General features: G+C 43.7%; 1 protein-coding gene across 2 annotated transcripts in view; it reads right to left on the bottom strand.

The window, feature by feature from the left end:
* The window catches only part of LOC109294490 (radial spoke head 10 homolog B2-like), a 57,076-nt gene that overhangs the window by 27,424 nt on the left and 18,144 nt on the right, over positions 1 to 11,508 (bottom strand). For both annotated transcript variants that reach the window (XM_019512879.1, XM_019512878.1), the window contains exons 11-16: positions 10,304 to 10,493; positions 9,592 to 9,703; positions 7,561 to 7,640; positions 6,997 to 7,145; positions 4,501 to 4,608; positions 3,305 to 3,478 (exon numbers count right to left, since the gene is read on the bottom strand). In XM_019512879.1, the coding sequence (XP_019368424.1) occupies positions 3,305 to 3,478; positions 4,501 to 4,608; positions 6,997 to 7,145; positions 7,561 to 7,640; positions 9,592 to 9,703; positions 10,304 to 10,493 (813 nt within the window). The remainder of the gene's footprint in view (positions 1 to 3,304; positions 3,479 to 4,500; positions 4,609 to 6,996; positions 7,146 to 7,560; positions 7,641 to 9,591; positions 9,704 to 10,303; positions 10,494 to 11,508) is intronic.

Below are 11,508 nucleotides of genomic sequence, written 5' to 3'. Positions count from 1 at the left end.
GGGGCACCAGCCCTGCCAACAGCGTTGGTGTCAGCCATCAGGGGGCATGTGCACCTCCACGCACCCCTTACCAGTTGCCTATGGGAGGAGCTATAGTTATCCTTAACTATGAAACTATAAAAGCAGCCAAGAGACAACTCTGATACCACCTACTATGAAAAATGGGGGAAGAGCCAACTCCCCTTTTCACCTTAAACTCAAAACCACCATCGTGTCCATCTGAACTACAAGAAAAACTACAGAACTGGGATCCCCCGCCACTAACTAACTCTGGGACTTTTTACACACTCCCTAAAACCCATAAACAAGAAAACCCAGGCAGACCTATAATATCCTACCATGGAACCCTAACTGAGGAAATATCAGCTTTCATCAAATCCATCCTAAAACCTCATCACCCAAAGAGTGAGTTTTATCCAAGACACAACAGACTTTCTACAAAAACTTAAAAAACATAGATCACTTTCCCAGCAATACCCTCCTAGCCACCATGAATGTTACCAGCTTATATACCGAAATCCCACACCAGGATGACTTCCAAGCCTGCCTTGCACATCTACAAGCACAAGATTACACCTCAAAGAATACAGACCTAAAAGATATTACTGAACTTACATACTTCATACTCACATACAACAACTTCACTTTCAATAACCAACAATTCCTCCAGGCCATGGGCACAGCTGTGGGCACCAAAATGCTCCTCCAGTAAGCCAACCTTTTAATGGCCCACCTGGAAAAATTCCTCAAGAACTGCACCATCAAACCCATGCCATACCTAAAGATATCTAGATGACATCGTCATCATTTAGACCAAACACCTGAAGTCTCTGATTGATTTCCATCACAAATTCAATAACCATCACCCCTCCATCAGACTGTCTCTTGAATACTCCAGCAACATTTCCTTTTTAGACACTATGAACAATATCCAGAATGGCAAAATACAAGCCAGCACATACAAGAAACCCATGGCCCAATAGACATAGCTACACAGAACCAGCAATCACCCTAAACCAGGGGCGGGAAATTATTTTGGGCAGAGGGCTGCTTACCCAGCTTTGGCAAGCTGTCGAGGGCCGCATGGGTAGCCCCGCACCTGGAGCTGAGTGCAGGGAAACGCAGCCCCTCCTGCACAATGTGGCCGGCGCTCCCTGCTGCAGCCTGCGCAGGGCTGTCCTGAGCAGGCACAGGCAGCCCCAGGCGGGCTGCGAGCGGCTGCAGTGTGGGGTGCCAACCATGGGGTGGGGCTGCTTTTCCCCGTGCTCAGCACCAGCTTGTAACCTGCCCGCGCTGCCAGCCTGGGCCCCACACTGGCTCTGGGCTTGCCCATCAGGGCTGCACTGCAGCAGGAGCAGCTGTAGCCCCCCCGCCCTTGCCACACCAGGCAGTGTTTGCTGCTGCTGCCCACCTGGAGCTCCCACGCTGGGCAGCACAGGGGCAGTGGTGGCAGACTCACTGCAGCCTACTGCGGCATGAGCTCCAGGTGGACAGCAGCAGCAAACACTGCTCAGGACAGCCCTGCACAGGCTGCGAGCAGCTGCAGCAGGGAGCACCAGCCACCGGGCAGTGAAGGGGCCGCTTTTCTCTGTGCTCAGCACCAGCTCGTCCCTTGCCCTTCCCACCCCCTTGCCCTTCTTACCTGAGGTTCCCATACCAGAGGAGCCACACGGTCCCAGGCCAGAAGCCCCTGCTGGGGCTTCTGGCTGGGGGGGGGCAGGGCTGGGCAGGCCCTGCTGTTGCAGGAGCCTGCCGGGGCTTCGCCTAGGTCCTACTGCCCCAGGCTCCTGTCATTTTTGACAGGAACCAAGGACAGATAGATATTAACTTTCTAAATTCTTTAGGGGCCCCACGGGCCAGATAGAATGGCCTAGTGGGCAAGATCCAGCCCACGGGCCATATTTTGCCCACTCCTGCCCTAAACACACCACAAAAGCTGTAATATATAGCCAAGCCTTCCGATACCACTGAATCTGCACTGAGAATACCCACTCACAAACCTCACAAATCTCAAAAGGGCTTTCATCCAACAAGCACACTCCTCCAGAGAGAGATCATACTTTTGAAAAGGCCACCAAGATACCATGTGAAGAACTGCTGCAGTACAAAAAGAAAATCCCCACAAATTACATTTCATTGGCGACATACCATTCTTCCTGGGAACCTATATGGAAAATCCTCAAACAACTGCAACCCATACTAGAAGGCGCCTCAGTTCTCAAAGAGATCTTAACAGAACCATCCATTCTAGCCTTTAAACAAGCACCCAATCTCATCAACCTCATCACCAGAAGCAAACTTCCTATGACCCAAAGCACACCAGATGGATCCAGACCATGCCAGAACAAGAAATGTAAAACCTGCCCAACACATTTCTACCACTCCTACAATAACTGCACCCCACCACAGAACCATCACCATTCCTGGACCCTACACCGGCACCTCCAGAAATATAATACAATCTCATCCAGTGCACTAAATGCCCTGATGGAAAATATGTAGAAACCAAACAATAACTGTACCAGAATTAATGCACACCAAAAATCTATCAAAGACAAAAACACCCAGTTACCTGTAGGTGCACACTTCTCACAAGATAACCACTGTCTCTCCAATCTCTCAGTTCTAATCCTCAAAAGGAATTTACAAAACACCTTTTGTAGATGAACCTACAAACTTCACTTCATAAATCTACTGGATACAAAAAATCATGGACTAAATATAGACATTGGCTTTACAGCACATTATAACCTGCCTGCCATCTGATAACCCCAGGTAACCTGTCTGCATTTTACCAGCTACATTCTATCACCAGTTCTATATTCCTCCTGCCCCTCCCTGTCTCTCACCTATTGCCTCCCATTCCTTCAGATCCTCACTGCCATGTATTTGCATTTTCACAGACTGTTTTTGCATATTGGCTTCTATTCTACCTAAGAGAGCACACAAACACCAACAGACTCTCCCTATCCCTGAAGAAGGGTGTTTGTGCCTGAAAGCTTGCAAAGAACAAATTTTTCCAAGTATTTAGTTGGTCTAATAAAAGATATCACATCTACCCAAAGGACTACTCTAAGCAAGGCACTCATCTGTTGTCACATCACTTCCTCCACTCCATCAAAAATGTCCATCCACTTGTCGTCTTCCCACACAAACACTTGCACATTTTTCCATGAAACCATGAAAAGTAGACATCTAAATCTGCTTCTATGGAACTAGAACAATTACAGAAATTACAGAAATCTGTGGGTATAGTAATAACAGCAGTTATAACATAGCTTACTTCATCGTGCATCAACCTTACCCGACGCGAGAGGCATTCTGGGTGCTGAGCTATATACTTGACTCCTGAATAATCCTCACTCCTAGAACTGCTTCTTTTCTGAGTGACATGTTCTACTTGCTGTTTAATCATATCACTGGTAACATATAACAGTGCACAATCCAGGAGAGCTTCAAGGAATTCAAGAAAAACCAACTAGAGTGAAACAAACAAAGAAAATATTTAATCTCTGAACATGGTCAAAGTCTAGCTGATCAAAATGACTAAATCCTGTTTTCAGATTAGCAGGTTATACAATATTTCACATTATATAAACTAAATGAAAATACTATAATGCATTATCTGCCTGGCTAAGTTTTCACTACTCCTGATATCAAAGCTCAAGAATCTCCCTCTCCCTAACGGGCTGCAAGATAACTAGTATTGTCATTTGGCTCGCATAGGTTTTGGCTGACCATGAATCATTGCATACAATGCTGCTACATCATAGCAATGGCCAGGTAATGGATTCTTCTCTTTACTTGGATAATAAATGCACTTGTTTCAGCCATGCTATCAAATACAAATATTAAAAGACAAGCTCAGTTACATTATTTATAAGAGATTTCTACTACGTGAAAATTAATTTTTAGGCGTAAAATTTAGCCTCCTGGACAAAGCCTGAGGGAAATTTTTGTGGGGACTGATAGAATGGAATCAGAGGCTGGCTGTAAGGATGTAAGAAAGTCCTTCTGTACTTTAGCCTATGGGCTGGGAAATAGGCTCCTTCATTTCATGTCCCCTCTTCATGCATTCTGGGACCTGTACCCATGCAGATCTGGGGGCCCACAGCTGTCCTAAAGCCTCCAATAAATATGTCCTGAACTGCTGAGACCTCCTCCCTACTTTGCAGTTCCCCCCTTAGAAATTAATGGTTGCAAAGGGTCTTCCACTGTCCTGGGTGAATATCACTGTATGTTGTACTTTAAAAGAATATTCTCAATACTTGCTGAACAATCCTAGGATTTAGAGAATGGACCCTGGAAGTCAGAAGGCGACAATAATAAGCACACCATGGAACAATAAGAAGTATATAAGCTCAAAGAACTATATGATGAAGAAAAAACAAAGATCTACTGTTTGCTGGCAGCTTCTAAAAATAACACTAAAGGTTTCTGTAGCAATTGCCTTTTCATCAGCTGAAATAAGAATTAATGAATATTTCTTTCCTTTCATACCTCATGCTCCAAGTTGGTGTCATCTTTGTCACGTACAAAAGGATTTTCTTTTGCCAGTATTTCCACAACTTTTGGAGAAGTTAATTGTTTGCTTAGAATATTTAAATCCTGTACATAAAACATATTATTAGGACCCAAGATATTTATAACACAGGCCTGTTCTGGCTTCCTTTTGAAATCAGTGTCAAAATTTCAGTAGATTTCAGGGGAAGGAAAACTTGGCCCCTCACAAGGTAATCCATAATATATACAAGGTGAATTGGTCCCCAATTCCTCACTGGGAATTTCGCCATCGACTTCAGGGCTACACTTATACTCGCATAGTATGAGAAACAGAGATGTTAGGAATATTTATGGATTAGCTATGTTCCCCATCAACCAATAACTTACAAGGGGACAAGGTCTGTGGGCTAGACCCAACCTGTGGACCAGCACTGCACCACAGGTATGCAACATGCCTTGGTTGGATCTAATCAGACTCAGGGGAAGCACCAGGGGCCAGATTGTGAGGCTCCATGGGCTGGATCCAGCCCAAGGGCCATATGCTTGACATCCCTGTACTAAGCCAACAAAGTGGGGTTTATTTGAATGCATTTCCCACAGGAAAGCAGAGGAAACCTACCAGCAAGCAGCGCGTGTCTCGAGAGGTAAGCTGGCTATGATTTTAAAAAATCAACAGAAGCTGATCCAAGAACTCTTGATATAAAAGGAGCTCCTTCTAAAGGAATTCAATGTGCTTTCAATAAGCCCCTGTAACAAGGACTGAGTCCCAGGGGGGGCCATGATGACCCCTAGTGGCCATGCAGTTCCTGCTGTGCTCTGGCTCCCTGGGTACTCACCCCTTTTTCCCTGCCTGCCATGCCTTGATGTAATTGGTAATAAGGGAGGCTGTCCCCAGACCCAAGATAGAGCCCCTGTACATCTCTTGCCCAGCTGCTCTCTCTCAGATCTGGGTCCCAAATCCTGTACCTTGAATGTTAAGTGAGCCCTCCTGGCTCATTCATGCCCTAGAGCACCTGTTACCTTAAGGCTATTTGTGCCCTCTGACCTCCCCTACAGCTATGCCCAGGCCTCACAAGTGTAACCCATTAATCATTTCAACAGGCACTTCGCCCAAGTCCCATATCAGGCCTCCTTAGGCCTCTACACCCTTGCTAGGGCCTCAGCTTTTCTGGCCATCGCCCTTTTTCTTAGCTGTACCCTTTAGCCCAGGCCCACCATGCTGGACCTGGCTTCTAGGCTCCAGCCTCCTGTCTCACCCTCTCAGGCTCTTGTCTCTTCCCCTTTTTGGACTGTGAGCCCCTGGCCCCAGCCTGTGCCCCCCTTTGGGCTGTGGCCTTAACCTTCTTGGCCTCAGGCTGATTCTGTCTCTCTCCCTCAGGTTTTGGTCCTTTCAGCCACCACCAGCCTGGCAGAGCTAAAAGCTGCCACAAGACTCAGCCACTGCTGGGATCTCCTCCACCCCTGACAGTTCCAACCCAAACTGCTGGCTTAAATTATACCAAAAGATTAAGCCCTCCAGGTATAACACAAACTCCCCCCTACACATACTGGGCCTGAACATAAATCTCAGCTCGCTTTTAACCAAACCAAACCTCTCTTTTACACAGGGTCATATTCCCCTTTAAAGTATCAGTGCCTTTCTAGCAGTTCTCAAGAGCAGCGGTGGCATCAGACGGGCACTCCCCTGTAGCATTCCTACTTGGGAGCTCTTTCTCCTACAGCATCCAACTGCTGCCCTGGCTCAGGCTGTGGGCTTATATTCCTCAAGCCCTGCCCCTTTTTGGTCAGGTGACTCTGCAGCCACACAGGGGTTTACATTCTGGGCCTAATGAATCAACTCCTTTGCTTTGCTGCTGCTTAACTGTCGTTTGCAGCTCTGGCTACTAAGCAGCCTAGATGTCTTCCCCCTTCTCCTTATTGCTGGCAGCCGGTTACAAGTCTGCCTTTTCCTTAGCAGTTAGCCAGCTTACCCTGCTGTGGTTTTCTCTTAAAGTAACAAGAATCTGCTGGCTCCCTGTTACAGCCGTAAATTCCAGAGCGGTTTAATCAAACTTAACATTCAAACACTTTATAAAAATAACGTTCAATAAAATATTTTTTAAATTCTGGATTTATGAATCTTGACCACAACAAATGTTACAGTTTAAACACAAGGATTAAAATGTCGAAATAATTTAACAGCCAAACAAAAATTGCTAGTAAAAATCATTATATTAAATTTTAAAATATACTTGAAATTAACCTAAAGTATCCAGAAACAGAAACAGGGATTTTGGAGTTTGATCCTGCAAAAAGTTAAGTATGTAAGAAACTTACTCAAAAGAAGTCATCCCTTTGAAATCAATGGGACATCTTAGGACCACAAGTAAATTCATTCACTAAAGTATCTGCAGGATCAAGCCCTTAGGAGAAACCATTTAAAACAGCTATTGCAAGCAGGATAAATAAGTGAACACTTAAAAACACAAATTAAAGCATGTAAAATGTGTTTACTTTCAACATCCAGAGGAAGTGTCTCATCTTCATTGTGGGTTCATGAGGAGGTCTAATGCTTGGTCTGCAAAAGGCTCCGTATATCTCCCAGCATTTATCAATGTAATTTATGGCAGAGGCAGTGTGTTGCTGTTTGTGAAATAAAATGCCTGTAGAAGGGAAATGGAAGATGACAGAAGTTAAAATGTTGGTAGGTTTGGTTGTAGCTGTGTTGGTCTAAGGCAGGGGAGGGGAATTATTTCAGCCAGAGGGCTGCTTACTGAGTTTTGGCAAGCCATTGAGGGCCACATGACAGGCAGCCAGGGGCAGTTAAATATTAATTTTCTAAATTTTTTTAGGGGCCCCGCGAGCCAGATAGAATGGCCTGGTGGGCCCATGGGCCACATTTTGCCCACCCCTGGTATAAGGACATAGGCAGACAAGGTTCTTAAAGTAGATGTGATATCTTTTATTAAACCAACATCTGCTCTAAGAACCTTGCTTGCCGAAGTTAAAATGTAGTTTTTATGTAGTTACTACACTAATGGTAATGAATTCTATATAACAAAGAAAAGTGGTACTTACCTTGTACATGACAGGCATGTGGAATAATGTTCTTGGACATCATCTTTGAGAAACACTTGAACAGATATGGTCCTTTATCGCTAAAATTAAAACGAAGTATTATATTACACTGTCAATCTCTACAAAAAAGTACTAGCAAAAATTGCCTGATAGGATGTTTATCCAGTAAAAGTTATGTTATGCTATCCCACTGTGTAGCTCTGAGAGGACAAACTATGTTTATTAATCTCAAGAACAAAGTATTAGTTATCTTTTATATGTATTATACAGGTACTGGGTGGGATTTTCAAAAAATACCTAGGTGTCCAAGGAAATGTCTATGCTATTTTTTAAGGTCAACCCTGAGGATTACTCTTAACTAGCCTGAACTACATGAGCCACCCATTTCTGTCTATATTACCTATACTAGCACAACTGAACAGCAAACACAGCAGATGCCATGCTAGGATTCAGTCTGCCTATTACTAGTCTCTCCTGTGCTAAGCTCTGATCATAGGCAGTCAAGACAAGAAGTAGGGTACAGACGGGCCAGAAGTCACATACCAATAGACTTCTTATACTAGGCTCTGCAGCACTTGAATGAACACACGGTGAGGGGAAGAGTAGTGCTACAGGGAAGTTCAGTGTCAGTTCTGATTCTCCAAAAAAACTTCTGAGGAGTGAGCTAAGGGGATGGTCAGAGGGTTTGGACTAGAGTGCAGGTTTGAAAGTGGCTCTAGATAATGTCGCCTAAGGTTTTAAGGAAACTTAAATTGTATGTAAAATATAGCAATGCAAAATAAGTGCAGCTCCCAGCTGTAACTCAAAAGAATTTTTGCAAAGCGTTCTGAGTTATAACGTTACCCCAGACCAAACAGAAGTTCAGTGTTGGTTCCAGGAGGGAGGGGAACCTAGCTGAGGGCTGGGAGCCTGCAGCCAGGTTCATATAGCAATGGCCAGGCCTCTCTGCCAGTGCCCATTATTTTCAGAAAGGGAGGGAGGAAAGGCAGCAGAAGTAGCTCATTCTTGGGGCTCTCCGGTCAGTGCTGATAGATGGGGTGCATGAATTGGAGCCCTCCCACCTTGGAAGGGATCCCCAATACACCCATCCCCACCCTCCAGGAGGGGCTAAAAAAAACCCCAGACTGAACTCCCTCCACTCCCTTTGCGAAAACATCAACAAGCTAGGAACTTCAGATTTTTCTTCATTGGGGTCACTGGTTTTTTTGGTGGTACTGATACACATTGAAAGGTTTAATGTGATAAACCCTGTAGATTGAAGTTACAGGGATAAATAGTATACAAAGGGTAAAGGCTTTACAATCAGAATTTCTAATTCTGAGCACATCCTTAACACTTTATTGGAATCCACACTCATTACTGCTTGAACTGCCAGATTTAATTGTACTGTTAAAAGTGATACATTGTTCATTACTGCTTGCTTTTCTTTACTGGTCTACAGGCATACAGAACTTCTAAAAGCTATTAAAATACAAATTTTCACAGATCTCCTTTCCCCTGAACATATTTTGTATAAGGAAATAAATGTAAGTTTTTATACAATTACGCATTAAAAAGCATTACCAATTAGCCAAAAGCACCCCCCATACTGATGCTGTTGTTTAGGCTTTATCCTACTATTGCTTTACCAAAATCTGCACTCCACAAGCCTTGAGAGTAAGAAACTTTAGAGTATTTGTAGAACTCTGTATTGCAAGCCCAAACACCACCGGTCAATATTAATTTGAAACAAACATGCTTGCCAAGGACACTCTGTAAACAAGTCAATACTAGTAGAAATCAGAAGGGGATTATTTCCTGCAAAATTCAGAATCAATCTACTCAGCAGGAGACTGTGAATAGGACATAACCATAAAAAAGAGAAAGAAAAAGAAGAAAGTGAAAGGACAGAAAAGGAAGAGGAGTCAGAAAAAGAAGAGGGGTCAAAGAAGTAAAATCAGTGATCATGCTGATCCTGAGAAAGGCTACCCTCTAGTAATTACATAATAGCTGACTACTGAAACTCAAACAATATAAAAAAAAGCAACTTACTCATGCTCTTTGTGATAGATATGAAATGCTAGATGAATAAGGTAAGACAAAAATGTTCTCAGCAGCAATGTCTCATATGGAGAATGCAACTCCTCAGGTGGTACATTATCTCCTGAAACAGAAGGGAAAAAATGAAGGCAAGAATCCTTACTGTCATCACTAACTGAATCACTTTGATCTACAAATGCTAAAATTACATCATATAACCCTATGGCCCTCTCCCAGCATCCTATGATCTGCCATATTGATACAGCATCCTGAGAAGAAATACAGCAGAAGTGGCATTACTGCCAAATAAGCCAGCCAACAGGGAATCACCAGGATCATTAGAAAGGAAAAAACTTATTAATGCTCTTCTAGCCTTCAGCAAGGTCTGATCCTGCGGCTGGACCTGCCTGCTTTTTCCTGTCTTTCCAGGAGCAGTTCTTAGAGCTCTTTCCCTGACACAGAAGCTGATACTGCTTTAATAAGAGAGAGAGAGAGAGAGAGTACGCACGCATGTATACATGTTATTTTGGGTTTATTTTCACCTGAAAATATCAAAGCACTTAAGGAAATCTTATCATGCCTACTGGGGAAACTGACGTAAGTAAGCAAAGTGCCCCTGAACAAGCCAATCTGAGAGCTGTGTAGAATTCACCTATCAGACTCCCTGTCCTCTAGTCAAAGGATTAGAAGCTTTGATTAATCAACAATAAATAGGAATACAAACCTTTCAGTATCCTATCCATATCAGCAAGGGTTATATTGCAATGATGAAACTGACAGTCCTTTAGAAGTCTCCAGAACTGGAGCTTAGTCATCAGGAAGGTGTTGTCAAGTGACTGATCACAGCCTAAACTGCTGTAAAAACTGTAGATTCTTCTCAGTTCTGAGATGCGTCTCAACACAGCATATTCTAGCTGAATAAAACAATAAATATAGGTGTTAGCTGTAGTCTATTCACATGGATATTGTTTTGACTGAACCCATCCTGACAAAATCTGTTATCAAAAGCTGTTTTTTTGATGGTTCAGGATAAACAAATGTGTTTCACAAAGCCCCTGACACGTTACACCTATTGTGCAATTAAATGGTTACTTGCACAATAAATTATGGTGCGAGTTTCCATCGAGTGCTAAAAACTGTTGCTCGGTAGAAATAACATCTGCCAGGGACTTTGGTCAATTTGCCAGTGGACAAACATCCAGTTCCCCAAAACTAACAAATCTAAACACACCAGATACCCTTTGGCAGTCACAGCACAGAAGGTCCAAACACAATAGATATGGAGCCTGAACTGCCTTTTGTCCCCACAGGTCAAGTACAAGAGACACTGGCAGGAAGTCCAGGGGAAACTTGAGCTGATGCTGCACAAACTGTGTAAGATAGCTAGAGGCCTTCAATATCATTTGCTTTACAGAAGAACGTAGAAGTCATATACAGCGAACAACGTCGTATTGTGCAAACATAGAATAAAAGGCAGGCCCTGCCCCCAGAATTTAATTTTTCAGAACTGTCTATCATAACTTGACTGGGCAAGTGGACCGTTATACTTCTTTGATGACACCTTGTAGAACGTGGGCGTGTCTACACCAGACACAAAAGTCACTGTAGTGATGAGCAACGTAGCATCAGCAGGCGTGAACCATGATGCCAATGCAGTAGCAACAAGCTACATGGGAAGCAGCATGAGATAAAATCCATGCAGCATTGGGACTGTGCAGAATTTAAAGGTGAAGAGGAGATGAAGAGCACTTTCCCATTGTAGCAGTAATGGTGGTGGCCATGTGTTTTGTCGAGGAAGGACCCTGGCAGCTATCAGAGATTTTTTAAAGTATTCAGGGGTTGATTTAAAGTGGTCCTCCTTTGTATCTATCCCCTTTTTCTCCCCTGCGTCCCCCCACCTCTAGCCTATCAAGTTTCCATTTTGTCAAG

This window comes from Gavialis gangeticus, unplaced genomic scaffold (genome assembly GCF_001723915.1).
Source record: "Gavialis gangeticus isolate Ggan-Ray unplaced genomic scaffold, GavGan_comp1, whole genome shotgun sequence".
NCBI classification, from domain to species: Eukaryota; Metazoa; Chordata; order Crocodylia; family Gavialidae; genus Gavialis; species Gavialis gangeticus.
Note: the sequence above shows the minus strand (reverse complement) of the source record. Positions and strands in the feature narration are given on the sequence as shown.